Source organism: Akebia trifoliata, chromosome 6 (genome assembly GCF_017979445.1).
Source record: "Akebia trifoliata isolate Shusen 1 chromosome 6, ASM1797944v1, whole genome shotgun sequence".
Classification (NCBI taxonomy): domain Eukaryota; kingdom Viridiplantae; phylum Streptophyta; class Magnoliopsida; order Ranunculales; family Lardizabalaceae; genus Akebia; species Akebia trifoliata.
The window spans coordinates 16,121,944-16,148,375 of NC_141380.1; the positions used below are offsets into that span (position 1 = coordinate 16,121,944).

The 26,432-nt window shown below is 34.3% G+C and overlaps 2 protein-coding genes across 3 annotated transcripts in view; both read right to left on the reverse strand.

The window, feature by feature from the left end:
* Positions 1–5,792: 5,792 nt before the first annotated feature.
* Positions 5,793–7,700, reverse strand: LOC147400320 (protein FAR1-RELATED SEQUENCE 5-like). The gene has a single exon (XM_086444559.1). It carries the CDS (start codon positions 7,698–7,700, stop codon positions 5,793–5,795), a length of 1,908 nt encoding a protein of 635 aa, XP_086300685.1.
* Positions 7,701–14,855: 7,155 nt separating this feature from the next.
* Positions 14,856–26,432, reverse strand: part of EMB2734 (ARM repeat superfamily protein) — a 29,461-nt gene continuing 17,884 nt past the window's right edge. The window contains exons 8-20 of one of the 2 annotated variants that reach the window (XM_086445968.1): positions 23,338–23,473; positions 23,184–23,253; positions 22,973–23,100; positions 22,792–22,848; positions 20,929–21,114; positions 20,695–20,787; positions 20,372–20,457; positions 20,212–20,278; positions 20,012–20,078; positions 19,789–19,925; positions 16,947–17,038; positions 16,666–16,732; positions 14,856–15,542 (exon numbers count right to left, since the gene is read on the reverse strand). In XM_086445968.1, coding sequence (XP_086302094.1) covers positions 15,378–15,542; positions 16,666–16,732; positions 16,947–17,038; positions 19,789–19,925; positions 20,012–20,078; positions 20,212–20,278; positions 20,372–20,457; positions 20,695–20,787; positions 20,929–21,114; positions 22,792–22,848; positions 22,973–23,100; positions 23,184–23,253; positions 23,338–23,473 — 1,351 coding nt within the window. In that variant the 3' untranslated portion in view covers positions 14,856–15,377. The remainder of the gene's footprint in view (positions 15,543–16,665; positions 16,733–16,946; positions 17,039–19,788; positions 19,926–20,011; positions 20,079–20,211; positions 20,279–20,371; positions 20,458–20,694; positions 20,788–20,928; positions 21,115–22,791; positions 22,849–22,972; positions 23,101–23,183; positions 23,254–23,337; positions 23,474–26,432) is intronic. The other variant, XM_086445969.1, reaches the window with a different exon arrangement.

Below are 26,432 nucleotides of genomic sequence, written 5' to 3' on the forward strand. Positions count from 1 at the left end.
AATCACTTTTAATGGGGTTTGAAGTTTTAGATTGGACTGATTTTTTTTTTTTTTCGGATAATCTTCCCATCATAGAGATCATCCTCACAAAAAATCAGCTCAATCCGAAACTTCTCACCCATATTTTGAAAATTTATTAATGTTACATTGTTTTTACATATGTTTTTTCATATGTCCCTTGATCCTGATATATATATATATATATATGGGTCAGGTTCAAGGGCCATATGAGAAAACATATGAGAAAACTTTCGTTTTTCAAAATATGGGTTAGAGGTTTTGGATTGAGCTGAGTTTTTGCAAGGATGGTCACTATGATGAGAAGATCATCCTCACAAAAAATCAGCTCAATCAGAAATTTCTAAATCCATCAAAAGTGATTTACAAATTAGTGATAAAAATTGGTAAAAAATCGACGGTCCACATTCTAAATCACTTTTAATGGGGTTAGAAGTTTCAGATTGGGCTGATTTTTTTTTTTTTTGGGTGATCTTCCCATCATAGAGATCATCCTCACAAAAAATCAGCTCAATCCAAAATTTCTAACTCATATTTTAAAATTTTATTTACCGTCGAAAGTTTTCTTATATGTTTTCTCATATGGCCCTTGAACCTGACCCTATATATATATATATATATATATATATATATATATGTGGTTCCTAATCCATATATATACGGATCTTAATCCTATATATATATGGGGAGCGGTTCAGCGGCCCTAGAGTGTTACAAGCTTCGTGCCTAGCTTTTTTGGCCATCGGATAGACGTGAATCCAACGGTCCAACGGCTCTAAACGGTTGTAAAGTTAAAATCTTTACTAATTGATTAATACCTCCCTCTAAAAATTAAGTATTCAGTTTTAAGTCCCTCTTCCTTCTCTCCTTCTCTTCTTTGAATATCTCTCTCCCTCACAAAACCCATCGAACTCCCTCTCTGTCGAAAACCCATCGAAGCTCTCTCTCTATCTCTCTCTCTAGTTATTATCTCTCTTTCAAAAGTGAAGTTCGAACGAACTCTCAAGTTTCAGCCGTCGGATGCACCTCGAACTCTCAAGTTTCAATTCGAACTTACTTCAGATCTCGTCGTCTTCGGAACTCTCTTTAGGAAAAATCGATTGTAATTTTTTTTAAAGAAATTAGGTTTTAGGAAAAATCGATTGTAGTTTTTTTTTAAAGAAATTAGGTTTTTAGGAAAAATCGATTGGGTTTTTTTGTTTTGTTTTTTTTTTATTGTCTTTCTTGAACTTGGATTTTTTTAGGAAAATCAATTGTAACTTTTTTTTAAAGAAATTAGGTTTTGTTTTTTTGGGTTGTAGTTGTGGATGGGTTGAAAGATAATGTGGATGGGTTTTTTTGTTTTGTTTTTTGTTTATTGTTGTTCTTTTAAACTTAGACGATTTAAAAGAAATTAGGTTTTTTCTTTTTTTTGGGTTATACTTGTTACAAAACCCCTCTGTTTGAACAATTTTTTTTTTTTTCTAAACTCTCTTGATTTGTTTTGCTATTGGGATCTTGATTTTTGTAGAAAAAACGACCCCAACTTTTGCTAATGCCAATCCAATTCATATGTAAATCAACAAATAATTAGCACACATCTTTATGTCAAAATTGTGAGTATTTTATCAACGAATTTGCTAGAATCATATGTTCTTATATATTGAGCTTCTCCATTTACTTATCTCTCTTACACAACATGGGTTTTCTTGTGCACATTGCAAGTTTGTGTCACTTTAGGCATCAAAGGAACTATAGCTGCTGGAATTTGGAGTTTCGATTATGATGTTGAGAATGAGGGATCGATAACATCTCTAAGTCAAATAATTTTCTTTATAGGATTGCACGAGGCGATGCTTCACTGGTCTAGAATGATTGTAAGACCAGTGGTGGATGACACAATTTTTGGTGTTGTGGGGGATGAACGATGGGTCGAAAAGGTGGCGATGGGTACTAGTTTTGGTGCACTATGGTGGTGGAGATTAATAGATGACGTCGATGGGTTTCTCATTGCGGCGGAGGTTAATAGAGAGTACTCCTTTTGGGGATTGGGTATTACCGGTCTTGTTAGTTGGTGGTTGTATTACCTTACAGTAACAATTGGGATGGTGTGCTTGTAAGGGGACTTATATGGCTTGGGAAGGTTCTGCTATGTAGAAAGGTAGAAGAGAGCCATGGTTGCTCTTGGGGGATGATGACAAAGTCTAAATCAAACCTCTCTAATATTTTTAATGTTTCTCTCTCTCTCTCTCTCTCTCTCTCTCTCTCTCTCTTTTAAATCCCATATTGATTTGATCAAAGTAAGAATAATAATATTATATTTATCATCACATCTGTGTTCTCATCTAATCCTACATGTATAAAATTACTTGTTTTGTGAATAATCAAATATAAAATCTATTTTTAGTGTTAGGTGATGACATATAATGAGTAAAAAAAATATGAAAATCCCAATTGATGATTTGGTATATGTTGCACACATTGAGAAACTTTGTTCCTAGCCAACTCTCTGAAATGTATTACTGAAAGTTGCTTAGTAGATTTCTTTGTAAGATTCTTGATTCTTATGGTTAATAGTATTACTTGAATGGTTAGATGGCAATAGAAATGTATTTGCTAGAATCATATGTTGAATTTTCATGTTGAATTGATAATCAAACCAATTCTACGATGTTCTCAAACTAAACTCAACTTGTGTATTAGACGCCACACAAACAATTACTTTTAAGTTTCAATTTTATTTATTTGATTAGTCATTTATTTAAAATATTATATTTTTACAGGTATTTAGGATGACAAAGTTTTACATCGTTTTTATTAGGAGTAGACCTGGGATTTACACAATGTGGGAAAAATGTCACAAGTATACAAATGAATACAGGGGTAATTGTTTTAAATCGTTTGGGACATTTGAAGAAGCGGAAAGGCATTTTTTGGCTTACAATCAACTTCACTATGGAAACCCAACACAATTCCCTGAAGAAAGTCAAGGACACGAGAAGAAGTCACAAATTCTTGAAAAAAGTCAAGGGCCAACAAAGAGATCGCATAACTGCGAATGTCCGTTGTTTTACATAATTTTTATTTTTACTGTGTTTATGGTTGTGTTAATGGTGTATAAATTTATCGAATAGAAGTTTATCTGATGTATAAATTTATCAAATAGAAGACTTGTATAAATTTAGTGTTCTCAAAACACTTATCTTTCTTGGCAATGGCCCTTGGGGTACTTATCGAATAGAAGACTTGTATAAATTTAGTGTTCTCAAAACACTTCTCTTTCTTAGCAATGGCCCTTAGGGTACTTATCGAATAGAAGACTTGTATAAATTTATTGTTTATTCATAATGTTTCTCCACTTCTTGATATATGATCATTAATGCTCATGATACAACTATTTAAGTACCTGTTTGCATGATATGAAAAAAGTGTTTCACTTGTTATAATTGGTTTATTAAATCTATAACTATCAAGCAGCATATCTGCGATTTCTTTTGATTAGTGTGATCATATTAGTTAAGAAACTAAAGGAATATTCTCATTATTAAAAGAACTTCAGATACGGAAACAATTGGAAAATCCAGCATTTGAAATTTCAAATTATGAAATTGGATATTGTATTACATGTACCTCATTTATGCAAACCATAAAATTAATTAAGGAATGTCTACAACTTAGAACTTAGAAAAGTGAAAAAAAAAAAAAATCAGAGCTACTATAATAGCTATATTATCGCCTCCAAGGTCCCCACCCTTCTTTCCTGATGGAAATGCATATAGGCATGTAGATTTGAATGGTGCACTGGTAGCTCCAACAGGTGTGCTGAAAGCAACATCTTGAAAGGGGCCTGCCATCTTTCCACAAGGAAACCATCCAAGGTCCCCACCCTTCTTTCCCGATGGACACTGAATACCAACGCCAATGTCTGCCTCTTAGTAGAATGAGTTGAAAATGTACCAACGTCATTCTCAGGGGTTTAGTTGAAAATGTACTCGAATCCAGGATAACATCTGCACCCATTCACCAAGCATTGTTATCCAAATTATATATCTTTAGAATAATTGGTTGTATAACCCTTAAATGTAAGGTAAAAACAAGGAGTTGCAAAGGAAAAATTAAAAAAAAACTATTCCCACTAATTTGAATACAAAATAAAAATTTGTCAATGCTACCATGTTCAAAGAGGAGACAAAATAAACATGTTTTTGTGAATTATAAAGAACCAGCTAGAATCTCTTAAAACAATGTACCACAATAAAATGTCACTATACAGATGATCCAATTTTTTTTTATCAAGAAAGTTCAAGAGACCATCCTAGAAACAATGAGTTTGTAGCATGAGCTCAGCATGAATATGATCTAGAAATCACACCCCCTAGGTAAATATTAATTATTTATCTTACAAGTGAATAAGAAAATAAAAGGGGAAAAAAAAGAAAATCTGGAAGTTTTGCACCAGAATCTGTGGAAAGTCAGAATCCAACAAGAGCAATTTTGTTTAGAAGAATCCATGCCACGTGGTTGCACTTGCATCTATTACAAGCACAGGATCCAGCACTACATGAAACAGAAGACATCCAAAAAAAATTAACTGTCTCCAAAGGAAGAGATGATGGACACTCACAGAATCAAATGTCTCCAAAGGAAGACTCTTTAAATGTAGAATGTTAACAATATGTCATTACTCAATTTTTATCTGCATATTTTATGGATTATTCTTCCAATAATTAGTTTTTCTCGAACTAGTTTCTAGCATAAAAGAATTAGTTGTAAGGCATGGGCATGTGCATAATACATCCAACCAATTTACTTACTGTAAGGTAAAGTGTCCACTAGAAGAACCACGAATCCTTCTTGTTCATCTGAGCCAACGACTATGAACAAAGAATAAGAATCAAACATGAGTTGTAGGCAATACTATAAATAAAAAACTACATAACAATCAAGCACATCTTTCCCAGTAAAGTCTAGAATATATAAAAGAAAAAAATGGGAAAATGTACATAAATACCCAAAAGAATAGTTACCTCTTGGTCAAGGCATTCAAATTTCCACACACTCTCACCGAGGTCATTTATTTCATTCCACCACCTCAAACCAACCAAGATACGACCACTAACATTCTTGACTACCCAAAAATCCAGAGAAGCAAGAAGCACGGTAACCACGAAAATGATGACAAAACTATTAAAGAAAAGTGCTGATAAAATGTAAAATGCCAAAGCTGCAGCCTGTAAGCATCCAAAAGCAACAAATTACATGCTAAAATAAGTAATATCAATACAAAACTTGTATATTTCAGTTTCTTGGTCTAAATCTTACACTTCCTCATTCACTAAAAATAACAAATAAGGAAAAAAGAAAATCTTACGTCATCTTTCAATTAATGTAAATGTTTATTATCTTAAAAATATAAATTTAATTACCTTCGATATATCCAATCCGCTTTCTGTTTTGATTTTCAGGACGAATCCGATTGTCATGCCCGAGTTTTTGACATAATGCACACTTCCTTTTTTTCTTCTGTTGAGCCAACTCAACACTGTTTTTCATCTACTAAGATAATGAACCTTTTCTTTTCCCTTCTCATCATTTTTCCTACCCTTTGTTTGTGAGACATTTGGATCTAAAAGTAACAAATCCATTTGGTCATTACTGTTTTTCTCATCTCTATTATCAGATGCATCAACTGTAAGTTTCATTTCTTCAATTTTTTTTTATGTTTCATTTAAGTCATCCAAGAAGATTTTGTATCCCTCGATAGAAGTTCCTGCAATACAAGCTAATTTAGTGGCCTATTGACATAGGAAGCTAATTCTCATTGCATCCGACTGTTCATTTTCATTGCCCATTGTATGTGAACCCGTGATTCTGAATTTACGGTTAGCTTCTTGTCTCCATCTTCCGAGAATATAATGGGACGGTATCATATCAATGTCATGACAAGCAAAAACCTTTAGCAAATGTTGACAAAGTATTCCAAGAAATTCAAAATTTTTACATTCACAGGTACCCTCATATGTTTTCAAATTAAACTTCACCATGAACTCCTCAGGTGCATCATATTTACTTTTCACCACATACAATTGATATCCATTATCGATTTCCCGTTCTTTTTCAATTCGAAATTGAATCACTTTGACCCATTCTTTCTTAAATTTCTTAAACACATTTTTGGTGTATAATTTTGCCGCGTGCTTTAAAAGTAATTCACCCTTATTAACACATCGAAACTTATGCTCTGAAATGAAATCTTCTTTACTCTCTGCATCTACATTCCTTTGCAACGCTTGCTCGTGCTTAACAATAAATTCTTTAAGATTTGACCTTGAAGTAACGAACCCATTGAAAAAGGCGTTGATACTTTCACTACGACCGGTGGTGTTCATACTAGCAAAAAATGTTTGGCGATTATAAACTGGCACCCACGACTCTCTTATTTCAAATAATTGTTGAAGCCATTCATTATTTTCCAATCTATTTTCCACGATCACTGACTTCCATTGCTTTTCAAAGTCCTCAATCGTGTATGTCGACCATATACAATTTCTCATTTTACCTTTGAAGTTAATATCTTGAGAGTATATATGAGACAATTTCTCAGTAAACTTCTTCTTGATATGCCAAATACAAAGACAATGACGAGTGTTGGAAAACACTTTGGCAATTACATTCCGCATTGCTAAATCTTGGTCTGTGATTATGGATATTGGATGACGTCCTCCCATTGCTTCTAACCATGTCTCAAACAACCATATGAAGATTACCTCTGTCTCATCTTGTAAAAGAGCACCCCCAAATTGTATTGACTGAAGGTGATGATTTACTTCAGTAAATGAAGCGAACGGCATATTATACTTGTTTGTCCGATAAGTTGTGTCAAATGACACCACATCCCCAAAATATTCATATGCCATTCGTGATCGAGAATCAACCCAAAAAAAATTAACTGCCCTACATTCGTCATCACATTGGATTGCATAAAAAAATTGTGGATTTCTGGCTTGTTTCTTCTTGAAATAGTTCAATACTGATTGTGCATCACTCCCTTCTAGTTTCATGTGTCTAACATCTCTCAAATGGTTGTAACAATCTCTGTTATCGAAACCAATCGTGTCCCCACCTAAAATTGATGCCATTTTCCCAAGTGGCATGTTGTCTCTATGGAATGCTTCAACTAAATTCTTAGCTGCTTTTGGCATGATTCGATTTGACCTCATCTTCATTCTCCTAGCTGGTGTAACTACCTTATGATTATGGTCATCATTAAAAATCGATACTTTCCATCTAGTAGTCCATCTGTCGTTTAAAATACGCATAGTTGCGTTACATCCACATCTAACAGTGGAACAACTTCTTTTTTTCTTGATTTCATCTTCTTCTTCTACCTTCTTTGGTTTAAATTTACCTTGATGTGAGCAAACATATGTTATTCCAATCGGCTTATCTGAACCACGTCGTGACCTAGTAGTGGTTCGAGCTCGAATCCAAAATCCTTGCCGACATCTATAATCCTCATAATACTTTTGAGCTTCTTCACTTGAGTCAAACAACATCCCCACATAAGGTACTTTTAAATCTTCAATGTCTTTGTTAGGACTCTGACAATCAATATAGTCACCACTATCTACTTCAACTATCGATGATCCCACAATGTCACCAATAGGCATTCCCTCATCTTTGTCAACGCCAATCTTATCCATAATAGACTGCTACAACTGAAAAAAGACCAATCAACTACAAATGATTCAATTTTAACATTTCATTATTTCTTACAATAGTCAGACGAAGTATCTACACTAGCCTCACTAGAAAGAAAATGGTCTCAATGTATCTTATTTCAATATATGCCCCTTTATATTATATAAGATATATTTTGTTTCTTTCAAAATTTAAAAGTTCAAACTAAGGAAGTTTTAAGTTATATAGCACAATAGTATTTATAAATAGTAATTAGGGACATTATAACATGCTAGAACAAAATACCTATAAAAAGGATTTTAATAACTACTCTGTTCTAATTGATGAACATGTTGACACTTTTCCCAAATACCCAGTATGTTAAAGACACCAGTCCTCCCTGGGAAGCTTGCAAAGCTTTAGAGAAATAATATGTTATATCTATATTGAATTCGTTAAATGTGTAAGCAGAATGAATTTACAGCATTAAATTGTATGGGTTTACTTGCATGAACCAGTCCATTGTGTGTGACAATCTGGGTTTCTCATTGTATGAACAGGAACAAGTTTTTGTCTCACATGTTTAAGCTTTATTTATTTCATTATGCTATACTTAGGTTTGCTTTCCAGTCTTCAAAATGGCTTAAACTTGGAAGACTTTTACATTAGTTTTGTTTTGAAGGCCACTCTCTTTTCCATCTTTATCCTTTTTCTCTAACTGTAGTGTTTATTTTGAACTTAAAAAACCCAAAAAAACAAAACCTAATTTCTTTATAAAAAAATTACAATTGATTTTCCTAAAAAGATTCAAGTTCAAGAAAGACAATAAAAAAAATAACAAAACAAAAAAACCCAATCGATTTTTCCTAAAAAAAAGAGTAATTACAAGATGGATTTTTTTAAATACCCGTTCGACCGAAATAAAGATGAATTTACGGCGACGGCGAGAGAGAATGATAGTGTAGACAAAAACTCAAAAAAAAAAAAACCTAATTTCGTTATAAAAAAAAAACTACAATCGATTTTTCCTATAAAAAAAAAAGTTGAATAAATACCCGTTCGACCGAAATAAAGATGGATTGACGGTGACTGCGACGACGAGAGAGGGTTGAGAGAGCTCCGAAGACAACGAGATTTGAAGTAAGTTCGAACTGAAACTTGAGAGTTCGAGGCGCATCCGACGGCTGAAACTTCAGAGTTCGTTCGAACTTCACTTTTGAAAGAGAGATAGTAACTCTAGAAAGAGCTTCGATGGGTTTTCGACAGAGAGAGAGTTCGATGGGTTTTGTGAGGGAGAGAGATATTCGAAGAAGAGAAGGAGAGAAGGAAGAGGGGCTTAAAACTCAATACTTAGTTTTTAGAGGGGGTATTAATCAATTAGTAAAGATTTTAACTTTACAACCGTTTAGAGCCGCTGGACTGTTGGATTCGCATCTATCCGATGGCCAAAAAAGCTAGGCACGAAGCTTGTAACACTTTGGGGACGCTGAACCGCTATATATATATATATATATATAGGGTCGGGTTCCGTAGACCCCCATTACGACCCCCTTTGCGACACACCATTTTGTCTTATATAGGCAAAAATGTTTGGAATGGACTGATTTTTTGTGAGGATGATCTCTATGGTGAGGAGATCATCCTTGCCAAAAATCAGCTCATTATGAAATTTCTAGCCCCATGTTTACAAGTTGAAAAATTTTAGACCGTCCAATTTTTGTAAATCAATTTTGATGGGGTTAGAAGTTTTGGAATGGGATGATTTTTTTCCAGGATGATCCCCTCATCACAGGGATCATCCTCACAAAAAATCAGCCCATTCCAAACATTTTTTCCCATATAAGACAAACGGTGAGTCGTAATAACGCCATCCATATATATATATCTATGATAGTGTTCGATAGAGAAAGGTTTGTCCTACATGGCCAAAAAGTTTTATAATGGGCTTTTTTTTTTTTAGGATGATCTCTGTGGTGAGGCGATCATTCTCACAAAAAATCAGCCCATTCCGAAACTTTTAACCCCATGAAAAGTAGTTTACAAACTAACGATAAAAATTTATGGTCTATGACTCTTCAAATTGTAAAATGGAGTTAGAAAATTCAGAATGGGCTGATTTTTTGTGAGGGTGATCTCCTCACCATAGATATCTTCCTCACAAAGAATCAGTCCATTCCAAAACTTTTAGCCCATAAAGGACAAAACACTTAGTCCACAATTTTGTCTCTTAAACCATCTTATATATATAAATGTGTGGACAACATTCGGTTACCAAAGTCCTAGGCCAAAGTGTTTTGTCCTATATGGGCTAAAAGTTACGGAATAGGTTAATGTTTTGTGGTGATGAACTCTTTAGTAAGGAGATCATCCTCACAAAAATCAACCAATTCTAAAACTTCTAACCCCAATTTATAAATTGAAGAATCGTGAACCATCTTTTTTTTCCGATAGTTTATAAATCACTTTTCATGGGGCTATAAGTTTCAAAATAGTCTGATTTTTTGTGAGGAGGATCTCCTCACCATAGAGATCATCCTCACAAAAAATAAACCCAATCTGAAACTTTTAGCTCATATAAGACAAAACTTTGATTGTTGAACCCGACCTTATGGGTTAGGTTCGACAGCTAACATTAGGAAGCAAACACGGAGTCAACGCATTTGTCCTATATGACTTAAAAGTTTCATATTAAACCAGTTTTTTGTGATGATAATCTCTATAGTAAGAAAATTTGTATCGATGTAAAACTTCTAACCCCCTCAAAAGTGATTTAGAATTATGGACCATCAATTTTTTACTGATAATTTGTAAACCACTTTTGATGGATTTAGAAATTTCAAATTGGGCTAATTTGAAAATAATCTCCTCACCATAGAGATCATCCTAAACAGATCAGTTCAATCTGAAACTTTTAAGTCGTACAGAAAAAATTTTCACACCTAACGTTAGTTGTTGAACTGACGTTGGTTGTCAAACGCCACCCATTTAGGGTCAGTTCAACAACCAACATTAGGGAGCCAACCCCTTTGTCTTATGTGCATTAAAAAATTTGGATTGGGATGATTTTTTTAAGGATGAAACTTTTAACCCATCAAAAGTGATTTAGAATTGAAGACCGTCGATTTTTCACAATTAGTTTGTAAGTCACTTTTGATGGGGTTATAAATTTCAGTTTTGACTTATTTTTTGTGAGGAGGATATCCTCACCATAGAGATTCTCCTCACAAAAAATCAGCCCAATCCAAAACTTCAAAGCTATTTAGGAAAAATTTTGGTCCCTAGGTTTGGCTCCCTAATGATTTTTTGTAAGATCTATATGATAAAATCATCATCACAAAAATTATCCCAATCTAAAACTTTTAACTCCATCATAAGTGGTTTAGAATTGTGGACCGTCGATTTTTTACCATTAATTTGTAATTCACTTTTGATGGGGTTAGAAGTTTCAAATTGGGCTGATTTTTTGTGAGGATAATCTCCTGACCATAGAGATCATCCTCACAAAAATCAGCCCAATCCGCAACTTTTAAGTCATATAAGATAAATTTTGTTTACCAATGTTGTCTTCCTAACATTATCCCATGAACGCTACCCACATATATATAAAGATTCGTAGACTCATCAAGGCCGGCTCAATACAACCTAAGGCACAAGGGGAAAACTTCAAATGGGGCCTTTTAGATATTGACTCAGGATCCAATATAGTGTCCTGTTCCTATAAAATAGGAACGGTATCTACATGGCAAGCTTTAGTTGGAATTTAAGACACCTCAGAGTCCTAATTAAGTTGTACACAAGGCCCAATGTGGTTATTCTCCAATCAAAGTGTGTCATGTAGACACCCTTTCTATATATAGGAACAAGACATCGTATTGGATTAACCCCATTTGAAGTTTTTGCCTCAGGCCTTAGGTTGTATTTAAGGATGGAAACATACTGTTGATAAGTAAAAGAAGTATTGGAGGATGTTTAAACCTTAGATGTGGGAACAACTATCCATACATCTTACCACTTAATTATATAGTACTTCTTGATAGTAGCTGTAATGTATATATAGGGTCGGGATTGGTAGACTCAAGAAAAATCACTCATACTCTCTATCATTCAATTCCTTTAATCCAACATCCATAAATTAAGGATGACATGGCATAGATTTTAATAAAAATTTGGCACAAGCCATCTTTTCAAATCAAGCCGATATCTAATGTTTCCCCTTTTTCTAGCTCATGTATCTCTCCGCCAAATTCTCTCTCTCTCATATCTCCTCTCTTCTTCTTTCTCGTACTCAAATTCACCCAAAAACTTTTTTGTATTATATCTAAGTCAACCCTCTGTACTAACATCGAATTAACTTCTCACCCAAGCGAACAATTAATTTTCAATAGATTTGCCAGCAAATTGAATGTATAGCTCGAGGTGGTCTAATCTTTCCCCATCACACGCTTCAACTTTTGATTGATAATTGGTATTTCTTTCACTCAGTAAAACATATATTGTGTTTTTGAACTATTTTTTTGAAATATTATTATCAGAGATACTCGAATTCAAGATGTTCTAAATCTCAATTTGTTAATGAATAATGATGAATACACACGGTTAATGGTATGTGATTGGGTACGTGGCTGACGTGACAAGGGCATAGAACCGCACATCTTTTAATGTGTATCCCAATGAAAAAGAGCTATGATTTTGTGCCTTTGCCACGTCAGCTGCATACCAAAACCATGATCAATCATCACGACTCTTTGTTAATATGTATATATATGATTAGGGTTTTATTAATGTGATAATTGTAATGTTAACTGGTTTTATTAGGTGAGAAGAGAAAAAGGATTAGTCTTAACATCCATCTTTTAGAAAAAGAGTCAAGTTTGTCAAGCACAACGCGGAGCCTTTCCTTCAGTGAAAAATAAAGTAGTTGGTGCCATCGTTCGGGTCAATTCATAGGTATGGGTTGACATCAAAGGTATTTAATTCGATGTTTTTTTTTATGATGACAGGTGGAAGTCATGTTGTCTTGGGTGAAATAAACCATTTAATTCCATTTAAAATTAATAATTTAGATATTTTTGTTTAAATAAGATTTATGTGGTTTGACAATGATGACTACGCCACAAACAGACCCAATCTTCTTCACTAAAAAATTAGAAGAGGACAATACAAGAAATAATGACTCAAGGTTTTAATCACAAACCCAAACCTTAAAACCCTTGTACAGCCTCTCAATTTCTCTCTCCAATCTTAAAAGAATTGACTTAGTACATAATATAACCCAATACCCAAATATATAAAGATCTATTATGATTCCAATTAGAAGTGAAGTGGAGTTCTAAGCCTAATGACTATCCTAATATAACTAGAAAACCACTTCCACAAGAAAACTCAATCCTGATAGAAACCCTCAAAAAATAGAATGTAAGACAAAACTCAAGAATAATTGTTCTTACCATATTATATCATTAAATACCATATCAAATTATAATAACAATTACCAAACCCCATATTGATTTCATCCATAAATGCATAATAAGTAATCATAGGTCCACAATATAGTTAAGATTTGTATTATTCAAAATATGAAAAAGACAACAATCATAAATCTGAGTTAGGATTGATCAACTGGTCAAAAACATAAAATAAAAAAAATTTAAAAAAAAAGTATTCGATAAGTAAAAACATTAAAATCAATGTCATCCTCATTTACATCATTATTATCTTATGTGTTATTGGTATATATAAAAAAAAAAAATGATCACCATTATCTTCATCAAGGTTATATTCTCTTACTAGTACATCAATGTCATATTTCAATTTTTTTATTTAATCGCAAAATTCATAGTTTAATCGTGAAATTCTTGATTTAATTGTGAAATTCATAAAAGTCGTAATTAAATCAGTGATGAAAACAAGTTACAATTTAACATCAACTTTTTCAATAAAGTCAAAGACTTTGGAAACTATGTTGACAGATCAAGCTTTTCATATTTCAGACTTGGTGTTGGATAATTGCTTTCCTTGAATCATTCAGTTATTATCATTGAAATATAGATGTCAAACACTCACCTAAAATTAGTAGATCCAAACTTTGTCAAAGTGAGATGATGACCATCTTGTTGTTGAGAGAAGGCCGAGTCATAGAGAACTAATTTCCCACAAATTAAAGAAGTCGCTTTCAGGCATGGTTTCAAAACTCGTCTGAGATCGAGATGTATCGCACGAGTCATCTCAGTATCAGGCATGGACAAGACAGATGGACATGTCAATTTTTCAGATGAGATATTAAATCTCATGTTCATTTTTCATTTTTTTGAGCGAAACGTCTCAAACGTATCGAAAAACTCGTCCGAGACGACTTGGTATCTGGCATGGACGAGACGCGAAAACGAGTTTTAAAACCATGGTTTCAGGATTATGTTACAGAAATGATCCTCCCATTTTCATGGTTAAGGTTCTACATGTGACTTTCTTCTGTTATGGGCATTATCAAGTAGCCATTACAGAAATGATCCTCCCATTTTCATGGTTAAGGTTCTACATGTGGTTTTAGACTTTGGAGTCAGCCTGATTAATACATCTAAGAGACACTCGTCACAGGCTCAGGGACTAGCACTTTGGTCGGTAGCGTGCGTGCTACTTGGTTGCAATACAAGATTTTGCCCAGATTTTTAGAACCAATTCTAGGCCCGGCCCAGAACCAGGCGCGACCAACCCCGCTTTAACATCACTATCAATCATTATCATTAGAAAAATTGCGTTTTTAAAGAAAATGATATTTGACAAAATAAATAAATAAAAATAAGGCATCTCTTATTAGTGATGATATTTGAAGTGCTGCTCTTAGGCCCCTCAGTTGATTCCAATTAGTCAAAATTGATATTTTAATAAAAAGCTGTACTATTATTCAAAACAATCTTTCAAGGAACAATTGATTCCTAAAGAAGAAGCAAATCTATTGAAAATCACATCACATATATTTTTAAAATTAAAATTAAAATTATTATTAAATAAAAGCTAATTTCTCTGACCAATTTGAGCTGGGATCTGATCCTTAAAATAATGACTTGATCAAAATTCAATAATAATTGTGTCAGATCTCCCTAGATGTATATTTTCCTAGATATTAGTGATAATAAGAATGATATAATCTCAAAGGTTGGAAGATAAAACAGTAGAGAAGATAAAGGTTATAAAGGAATGACCAATAGAAATAATATTCAAGTCCACTTATAATGTAAGGTTGCTCGGAATCACAAGGATAAAAATTGAAGCCCAAAACTGCTAACAAGAACAACTGCTTTTTTTACTGAGACAAATGACAATTAATTAACCTCTCTCAAAAGCCACCACAAGTGCCTATTTTTTCTTCTTTTTTACTTCCTTTTCCCGGCACACGACAGGGCCATAAATTATGCTTGTAAAAATATACACATTCTACACCAAAACCATTTTGTTTTTCCTCAACTGCACCAACTTTCACTCTCGACCAGACCAGACCAGACCCGACCCACAAACGACACGAAACCGCATTGCCACAAAACCCACACACCAAAGGAATGATTGGGAATATATATATATATATTAAGGGAAAGAATGGGTAATAAGCATAAATAAACACAGACCTGACCTGACCTGACCTGACACAACACAATCTCTCTCCTGGCAGAAGCAACAACCACAGTTCCAACAATACCTCAAAGGCACTAGGACGAGAGGATGGATTGCAAAGCAAGCTGCTGCTGTGGCTGTAAGGATGACCAAGTAGATGCCAGAGTGGAGGGTGGCAACGTCTGCTGCAACTGCCTCAATAGATTAATCATCCGGCTAGCAGTTTGTTCTGTTGCCAGTTCCTTTCCAGCACAGAGAACCTACATCAACAATCAATTCCCCACAATTTTATTATAAAATAAAAACCATGAGTAGTCTGTAATGATCGAACTAGACAATCCATGAAACACATACGAATAGAACCCAGTACACTGTAACACGAGTTAAAGTACAGTAAGCTATACACAGCCAGCCATGCAATTACATATTAACTCCATATTTAATTGAAAATGGGTCAAGGGCCTAGCAGAAGTAAATGAGAAAAAACTAAGTAAATTCTAGCAAGATTAATTACCGAGTGTTATAAAACAGTACATCCATGCCATTCGCAATCACAATTACAATTACGCAAATTACAAAAAAAACTGCCTAAAGTAAATAAAAAATATTATTATAGTGGCATATAAAAGGACACAATATGATTGATGACACAGAGAGATATATATACTCTCATATATGTATGCCACATTACTCTCAAGACACGACCCATGTAAGAGAAGAACCAACCCAATTATCCCTAGGTGCTGAACAGGGACTCTGGACAGAAATATGGTCACATAAATGTTCCCAGGAAGAAAAGGCTTGGAGTATTTGAAATCATTGAGAACCGCTAGTATTTGGAAATTGGAACTTTCAAAGCCAGGTAACGGTCCAATTAATCAATTTCTAATTATTGAAAAAAAAACAGGTTCTTGCAAGGTATTGTTACTTCCTTTCCTTGAGGGACTGTTTGGAAAAGAAAAAAAATTATCCCTATCCCCCACCATCTAAACAAGATTCAGGTGCACACCATAGTCCACAAATCAAATTGTAGGTCTGGACATATCCACCCAAAAAAAAAAAAAAAAAATTTGTAATATTCAGATTACATACCAGGAGGAATAAGGATTTCACAACAGGTTGGAAAAACTAAAATTCACAAAATAAACCCCCCCCCCCCCAAAAAAAATGCTTTCTGCTTTTATTAGGCCTGCCTGTTAACAGCATCAAAGTGCATAATGCATAAAAGGAGAGAATTTGATGCTTAAACACAGAATTACAATAAAGTAATGTCTAATAAAAAAGAAACTATAGCTTACATATTTAAGATACGTAAGCTAAAAGGATTAAAAGGTGATTTAAACAAGAAAGGAGAACCAATACAAAACACACACGATTATTTACCTCAGCAAAAACAGCAACAATTTTAGGAAGATACTGATTGTTAGGTCCCAATAGATCCCTATCAGACCTGTAAATAAATGAAAAGTTGGAACTTGGTTTTCAACATACACAAAATTATACTCAGCGAACAAATAAACCATGCCAAAAGGTAGAATGAGAATGAGAAGAAGTATGGGATCAAGATTAAGTGAATAAGCCTTGGTCATTACAAAAAGTAATAATAATATTAAAAAAAGTAAGACTCGGTTGCATACGGAAAATAAAGTTAACCCAGTCCTCACCTTTCCACCATTGTACAAAGCTGTTCATGCACAACTAGAGCCTCAATTTTATCACCTTTTATTGGCAAGCAGCTTAACCAGGCTGGAACAACCTGCCAGCAGCACAAAAGAGTAACAACCATTGAAATGCCAACAGAGGTTACAACGTTTGAACTACAAATGGCCTACGAACAGCCCATTTAGGAGAGTATTAACTTACAAGCCAATGTCAAAAAAGATATTTTACACAAGGGAAGATGATATTATAATAATAAAAGAGCAGCAAACACCATCAAAGTATCTTATTAATTGCTACAAATTGAGAAACAATGACTAATACATCTGAAAAATCTGATCAGACAATAAATGGTCCAAGACCATCTCAGAGTCCTCGGTCGGGGCTCCCCCACCTCAACTTGCCCATTTGTCCAAGGTCCTCTCAAAGCCTTCCTCCAACCAAAGGGACCTTGTCCTACCTATTCGTCCAAGGCCCTTGACTCCCTTGACCTACCTATTAGGATGACGCTTCACAGAGGTCTCCTACCAAAGGTACCTCACAGTCTACCTATAAGTCAACCTTGACTCTATTAATCAGCCTATTAGGCTAGGCCGAGGTCTTCTCAGAGCTTTCCTACCAACTGGACCTCTGCATCCTCACCTCAGCCTACTAGGTAGGCCGAGGTTCTCTCAGAGCCTTCCCACCAAATGTACCTCTGCTCCCTCACCTTGGCGTACCCATTAGGCAGAGGTCCTCTTTTATCCAACCAAACAGCAGGCATCTCAGCCCAATAGTGTAGCAACACCCTGGGAAATGTGGCAATTGCTTGACGTGGCATAACCTTCACCATCAGAGGTATGAACTCAGCATTGCTCATAAGCCATGAGTAGGGAAAAGCCAAGGTAAAACCTCAAATCCCAGAGCAGTTATAATGCAGATCTCGAGATGTTAATTAACACATATCTCGAGTCCTAAGGATCTGCACCTCCACCACAGTGATGCCACATGCATGATTAGTAATTGAGTACAGGGCAATTACCATATTAAGCAATCAAGACATGATGAGTGGGGAGTTAAGGATTGAGGTTTAATGACCATTCAACAAGACAAAAAAAATTCAATAAAATCGACATTCCCTTACTAAGGGAACCAATTGAATCCATGCAATCTAAAAGTGCCCCAACTCTCTACAGTAGTACAACTTATTTCTTCTGCTTACCCATTACACAATTACTGATCAAAGTTTTCTTGCAAGCACCACGCAGGTGGCAAGAGCAACAATAGTCAAGCAGAGAAGAAACAATTAGAAAAACTTGCCGAAAACCCGAGGGTATCACCCAAAAAAGTCACCACAAGGTTGACATTTCAGGCACACCAATGGAATTTTCAATCATACCAATATTTTGAAAACCAATAAACTCAAAAGTTTGCCGATTTCTCCCTGGTTGGTCAATCAAGCGAATCATCCAGGTTTTCTCATCTACACACGAACTACAAAAGAAAAATCAAAATTCAGGTACAATTTCACCCGAGACTTCCTATTCTGATATGGTTACCCCCACAATTTGAAAGGATAATTCACCAGCTCAACCAGGCAAACAGTTCCAGTTCGAAAATACTGACGACAACTTATCTCCGAAAAGGTAAATCGCATAGTTGGATCCCCCCCTACAGGGGCCGTTCCTAATGCTCGAGGAAAATGAAAAGAAAATAGACAACTGGGTACATAAATCCTTTCTTATGTGCTTTACAAGAGGTACTTAACACCAGAAAATTGTAGGTTAGCCCATATGTTTTGATAACAAAAACCTTGCTATAAGCGAAAGATGTGGTTCTTATATCCAAGGAAAAACACAAAACAGGAAAAGGGTTCCACCACTTTGCAAATAATTAACCCGCCCTCCCCCCTAGGCAAGCAGCTTCAACAGTCGATGACTTTTTTGCATAAGTATGCCAATTAAGAAACTATTGGATGCATTAAAATGCTCTTTGCAATATCTATGATAGCCATGTCATAAATTTGTCAAGAATCTAACACTTTGGGTCTCAAGACGGGTTTGGAGGTTCTCATGCCAAATGCCTTTCAGACACCTTCTTAACCCAACTCTTTGAAAAGGGTCTGAATTGTCATTGTATAGCTAAATTACGTGATTTAGGATCATAGTGACAAAATTTGGCATTTTTAAAATATAAAAAAAAAAAAAAAAAAACCGTGATTTTAATAATCATCAACTAAATTGCATTTTTTTTTTCATTTAATAGATCTTTAAGTATTATTTATCATTTAATTTATTAAATAATTTTTTCCTATAATTAACAAATTTTATTATTATTTTGAATTTTTCAATGTTTTGTCAATATCTCCCAAACTTTTCCCTTGCCAAATTATTCCTGAACCCTGAGTTTGTCACTATGTTTAGGATAGTTCAGTCATTAAGTTCTCTAAACCATATGCCTGTTGGAGAAATTAACTCTTTGGACAGAGAGATGTCAAGGCTAACCATAAATCGAACCCAACCATTATGAACATGTAACCAAAAGAATAGCTTTTAGCCTTGATAATAATTATGGTCAACCCATGGTGCATGAAACAATGTAACCATATTTTGGTGATCACGGAAGTATACAAACTAAACTATTAGCATACAAGAAACTCCAGAGAGGAGAACTAACATAGTAAATCATGAATCTAACATGGATGGCTGATAAAATTTACCAAGCCAAGAGTGTAGTTGCATATATTTTCCTTTGCTGAAAAAAAAAAGTTGTGAATGGTGGACAAGCAAAGAACAAAAATAGGCCAATGCTTGCTCAGACAGATGCCCAAAGCAACCTTAAACATATAAAACAGGAACCAGAAAGTACCTGACTGGCATCTATGCTGTCCCGGTGGAACTGGCATATCTTCCCAAGCGCTGAAACAGCATTGTCATATGCCAGTACATTACCTGATTGCAGTGCATTGGGATGCCTTATGACAACATTTAGCCTTGAAAGAACCTCTGCAAAAAGCAAATGGAACAGTTTTCATAAACAGCTTGTAAAGAGAATAATTTTTTGAAGTCATGCACACGGAATAGGCAGCCACCTCCAACAAGCGGTTTGATAACAGATCCACCAAATTCTGCACAAACTCCGACCCCATAAACTGCCGCCTAAAAATAAAAAATAGCCTAATTTAGTTCCTTCAGAACTTTTTAAAGGCAAAAACTAGAACACTCATTTATTTTATTTTTTAATAGGTAAAGATGTGTTAGTGGTTAGTATAATTTAGTTGAAGAGCAGAACCTGTCGAACATCTGGGTTCTCATCATTGCAAGCTTCCAACAGGAAAGGAAGATAAGTATCATAATATCTGTTTCACCAAGATTTACAATAAATACGTTGAAGAAATTTACTTGATCACAATGACTTTCATAATTACAACTTGTGAGGAGGTAATAATTACTTAAGAGCAGCTTCTCGACATTGCTCAGCAACATCGTCAAAAATGCAAATAGCGATCCTTCTCTCGTCGGCTGTTTTGTCCTTCCCCTATGCATCAACGATCGTCTTGTAAGATGACATAATACAAGATTTGACAACAGCTGTTTTTTTATGATGATGAGGAAGGAGGAGGCTATTCAAAGCAAGCAGTATATAAAACTTTTAAAGTTAAAGCCATCTCATATATTAAGGTTGCCAAATTAATGATGGATTTTAATTTAAACAATGAAATAAGGGAAAAGAAAAAGAAGAAGAATGTAGTTTGTACTTTCTGGAAGAACTTACCCACATAGGCGTAATATATGATGAAAGTTCATCAAAGAAAGGCAAGAAAGAGGCCTTGAAGGTTTTGATCAAAGTGCCCAAGCAATCACCAACCTGAGCCAGAAAAGTACAATGAGGCAAGAAATGCACAAAAGCTTTACGATAATAACTGAAAAATCAAATAGAGTTATGCAACCATTAAATAAAATCAACTAATAAAAATGTATTTATTTTATAAGTTTTCTGAAGACAAACTTGATCAAACAATTCTTCTTCTTGCTCATTTTCTTCTTTAAGCAACTCTCCTTCCTCTGCATCGAAGTCCTCTGCTTTGGCCCTCTCTGCTCTTTCTCTTTTTCTAGTTGAGCTGGCTGTGATCACCTGCTTTATCTCATCCACAATACACCTCACCTGACTCTCATCCAAAAGGGGTCCAGAAATCTGAAGGAGAAAAGTGCAATACTTGCAAGGTAAGGTCGTGGACTTTGCTAGAATAAAACAGCATAACTTGGAAGTGATACAAGAAGAGGTTTCATGACTATGAATAAAGTTCCGGCGGCAACAAAGATTAACATTTTGTACAATACTACAAAACAAATCTAGTCATAATGACAAGGACAAGTATTGCCTGCAGTTTCAATGTATTTACAAAGAAAAATTCACGATAACTTAAACATTTTTTCAGGAGAATATAGGCATGCAACAATAAAGGCACAAATTGAATGTCTCCATGCATGCTTGTTGAGATAGATGATCTAATCCTAACAAAAAACAGGGAAAAGGGTTCTTTGAATGTCTCCATGCATACTTCCGGCCATCTTAAATCCCGTTGCTTTGTCCAATAAGGCCCAAAGTTTAGTCCATCAAGAAGATCAACTTTAAAGGATTTTCAATAATTTACAATTTAAGGCTACGTTTGTTGACTCTTCCAAAAAGTACTTTCATGACTTTTAACTTGAAAAAATTGGAAAAAAAAAATATGCAAATTGTGTTTGGTTAGAGTACTATAAAAAGACACTTTAAAGAAAATCCGGAAAAAAAATGTTATTAAAATCTTAGTAGAGAGAAAAATGTTTCTACTTGTACGCCAGAAGTCATATTATCATGTAAGCCAACCTAGGTTCAAAACCTATTAAATACAAAATATTGGCATTCCTTAAAGAGTCAAAGACTTTTTCAAGTCCCTTTTCTCTTCCTTCTCTGGTTCTATTTCACAATTGAGGCCTGACAACCTATTTAGTAGTCATCAGTTTTGCTTCTTGTGTGGCAAGTTGGGTTGCCTAAGGTCACAAATATCGAATAGATGGAATGAAAGTTATTGCTTGGTATATATGCATGTATCTTCTAGAGGTGAGACTCCTCTATTATGTGTAGTATGATTCTACACATGTAGGTATATTAGAAACATACATGGGAGGGTAAAAATAGGTGGATTGAGGTGGTGAGAGCAGATACGAGCACATTTGAAATAACAAAATACATGACTTTAGACAAAATTGAATGGAAAAACAAGATTACCTCAGCCGATATGGCTTTGATGATGATAATGATGGCTTAGTTTTGAAAAAAAATAAAAAAAAAATTGGATACCTAATTTTGTACGCCAACAGTCCATGCTCTTTGTACTACCATGTCACACCTCCCCACCCTACCCCCACCCCCATGCACACCAAAAAAAAGGATCCCATAAATTCAATGATATAGTCCTTTTTACCTTTTTAAAAGCATCTACCCTCATAGACTACATCATTTAGGTTGAAAGCTAGCAGTTCTGCATTGAGTATTTATGGTGCATGTAAATCTATAATAACTGGACCACTGTTCCCATATTATAACCAGACTTCAGTGGTCCTTAAGTGGCTTCATGTCACAGGAGCATCTTCGTTGAGCCTTGTTCTGGTTTGGATTTGTTCTGTAAATTCTAAATCTTTACAAAGTTTGTAAATAATTGATAAAAATATAATTTAGCAATTTGCCACATGTTACTGCAAGCTGAACATTGTTTTCATCTAATAATGGACAACTATAGAAAGCACAAAACACACTGCACTCCTTTTAATCAGAGATCAAATTCCAAGTAAAAAAATTAATCTAACTTCATCAATGAATATGGCCAACCTGTAAACACACGTTCAATGCATCCAACATACTTGCACAGATCTCTGTCTCAGGCTCCTGCAAACCAATTGCAATTAAAATGTACTTCAATGGCTGGTCAATAAGTATTCGATTGACAAAAATAGAAAGATTAAAGGATATAGAGTGACAAATTCTAATAACCAAAAACCACAAGGATGACCTTGTGTAAAGCTTCCACCAAAGCTGGTATTATGTAGTCGGACAATTGCTTAACATAGGACTCATTACGACCTTGGGCTTGTCCCTTCTCTACTGCTAACTTAGCTGAGCGCAATAGCTCTGGCATGGCTGGAGAAAGCGAGTATAAGGATCTCATCAAGCAACTTGGAAATAACAAAAACATAATGATAAACAAAGATAGAAACTCATACCTGAAACAGCAGCCTTCCTAACTTCTTCGTGAAAATAAAATTTTAGAAGTGGAACTAATGTAGGAGCAACCTGCACATTTGATGAAAACAATAACTGTTATTTTGTGTTAAAAGTATAATAAATGAAAATACACACATTGCATTCATTACCAACCTGATCGATCCACGGATAGAAGCCCTCCTTTAACTCATCAGCATAACAACATAGCATGTTACATGCAGTAGCTTTCTCCTCCAAGACACTGGTCTTGATGCCGATCCTTTTATCCCCAAGAGTAATGGTTTCAATACTACAACAGAAATACAAAGCATAAAAAAATGTTAAAAAAACCAAATATTCTTGAGTAACAAAACAGTTAACTTTCTAAAAGCTGCGCTAATTTCATTAACCAAATGCAACCTGTTGTTAATCGTGGGAATTCATAATGGTTAAAGGGAAAAAGAAAAGAGAGAGGAGAAACAAATAAAAAAATCATAAGCTTGAGAAGGGTATCTTTATTTATTTGTTCAGAATAGTATCTTTATTAATGCTTATTTTTTGGAAAGTTTATCAACGATAGAGATTGATTATGCAAAGGTCAGATAGAGAATATGGAATAGCACCTCAAATTGTTTATTCTTCGTGATGTCTTCTTACCATGTTGTTCCATCCTGTTACGGTTACGAGGGCAGATATGGATGTCGATTTTTTGGAGACAACCTCCCAAGGGAAACTACTTCTTGTGGTGATGGCAATGGTCGGTAAATTTTGACTATTGATCACCTTTGAAACGTTGGGGTGGTGGGGGGTGGGGACAAAAGTAAATGCATGCTATCCAAATCATGCGAGGAATTGGTGGGACATCTTGCCCTTCATTGCGCGTTTTCCGACAAGGTATGGGGCATCATACTATTTTCTTCTAAACTTTTATAGGTGATTCACAATGTATGGTTAGGTGTGGTGCTCTGAAGCCTTATCTCTTGGATTATTCCTATGGATTTTTTTACTACCATTACAATTTCTTGGAGCCTAAGGGAAATTTTAAAAAAAAATGCAAAAACAAAGAGAATGCTAACGATGCTTACTTTGAAATTGAAGCTCAAATTATTTCATTGATCTGCTCTCAATTGAGAAATGAAAGTCTTTCTTTCGTGTATACAGTTTTTAAGTAGCCAGAGCGTGAACTATTATTTAACCTAGTTGCAAAGGTTGTTAAAAGCGTTGAGCAGGGCCTAAGTGATGGAACCCCCTTGGGGCCCAAGGGCTTAAGCAACAAAAAAAATTAATGTGTCAATTTTTTATATGTAGTAAAATAAGAGCAAAAATAATGTAAATGTCATTACCAAGATAATACTAAGTTACCAACTACTAAGCAAACTTGTACGTAAACACAACTAATATGTAAGAAAAATGCAAACAATGTAACCGCAAATATTGAAGTGATTTGATGCCCCCCATCTTTATTGTTATAAAAAGATAAGGCTGAATAGGTATTTGTTGACACCAAAATTTGGAAGACAAAAAATGCCCCCAACTTTACATCTAAGTTATCATTATCAAGGTCACCTTTGTCAAAATGAATAAAGTTGCGATCCTATGACTCTATAATCACATTGTTAGTTTTTACTTTTTTTTTAAATAATGAAATATCATTTTATTATGTTATCTTTAAAATAGCCTTAATTAATACTTTAAAATACAACAAAGACCTTTACAATATATTAATATATTAAATGATAAAAGGTGGAAATATAAGATTATCTATTTAAAAGTAAAAAAATGGTTTTTTGAAGAAATTTTAATCATTCATAAATCCTAAAGCTTACAATTTATGTACGTTTGCACATGCCCCCTACTAGTTTTTGTAATCAATGACACCTCACAAATTAGGTAAAAATTTGAGACACAATTATATTAAAATTGCATAAATACCCTTTAAAACAAATTTTATACAAAATTATTTCATAAACTTATCATTTTAACAACAGTTTTTGAAACCTTGTTTTAAGTGGGGTATGACCTAGGCACTTGGATGGTCTAGGCAGGTAAAGCAGGGCATAGGCGCAGCTTTTGACAATAGAGCTAGTCGCTTCTATTCTTTTTTCCTTGCTCTTGTAATTGTGAGAAGTTTGTCACCTTTTGTAGGTTGTTCTTCCGTATTTATTTTCTTCGAGGATTTATCACATTACATTTTAATGATAAAAAAAAAAAAAGTTTTGAAGGAAGTGTACAATCACATCTGCATAAAAATGATTTAAGAAACAAGTATAACCTTAGGATATTAATGCGGAACACAAATCAAGTCAAGGGTTCCGACGAAAATTTTGTAATTATTTAAGTTTTCACTTAATCAGGTCTAGATTTATTGTCGAGATTATTTTAGATTAGTTGTTTTTTTTGTTTCAAGTTGTTTTAGAGATTTTTATTTTTATATTTTTTGAACTTATTTTCATGTTTTACTAGCCCATGGTCTTAGTATAATATTTCGAAGTAGTTTGATAACTTTACGATGTGTTTTATTTAAGTTTATCAGGATTGAAAATTTAGGAGAGAAAGTTACGAAAATTAGGTATTATACTTTTATTAGGACTCTTGGTTGATTTTCTTTAATAATAGATTGTATTAGAGTTTATTTATAGAGAAGGAATGGAATAAACAAATTACGGAAGTTAATATTTTCTTTTGAATGTTAGTGCATTCAATGTGGTTGATGCCGTAGAAATCATTTGAGTGATTCCAAGGTAAATATCTTTTTTTTCTTTAATCTCCTTCTTATCCTCTATCTTCTTTTGTTTATTTGTGAGAAATCAAGAACCCTTTAATCTTTTCAAGGCCCAACTCATAAATTTTGTTTTCTTGATTTTTTTAAGAATTCTTGATTCTTAATTTCTTGAAGTCTTGGAGTCTTGATTCTTGAAATCTCTTTCTTAATTCTTAATTCTTAAGTCTTGAAACCCCTTTCTTGATTATTGATTATTGAAACCTACAAACCACATTTTGTTTTACCCTTTAATCATTCCCCAATTTCTTTAACCCTTACTTCATTAATCTCCTAAATCAAATCTACCCTATACCCAAATACCCTAAACCTTGTAATTTCAAAACGTTTTAATTGGAAACACTTTTCCTATTGCAGCCAAAATCCTTAACCCAATCCCCAACCAGATTTTCCTAAATCAAATTCCATTTTGTTATCTCCCCTCATCGTCTTGCATCACATATTCAATCGTCTTGCATCACATATTCAATTTTCATCCACCGAATAGTCC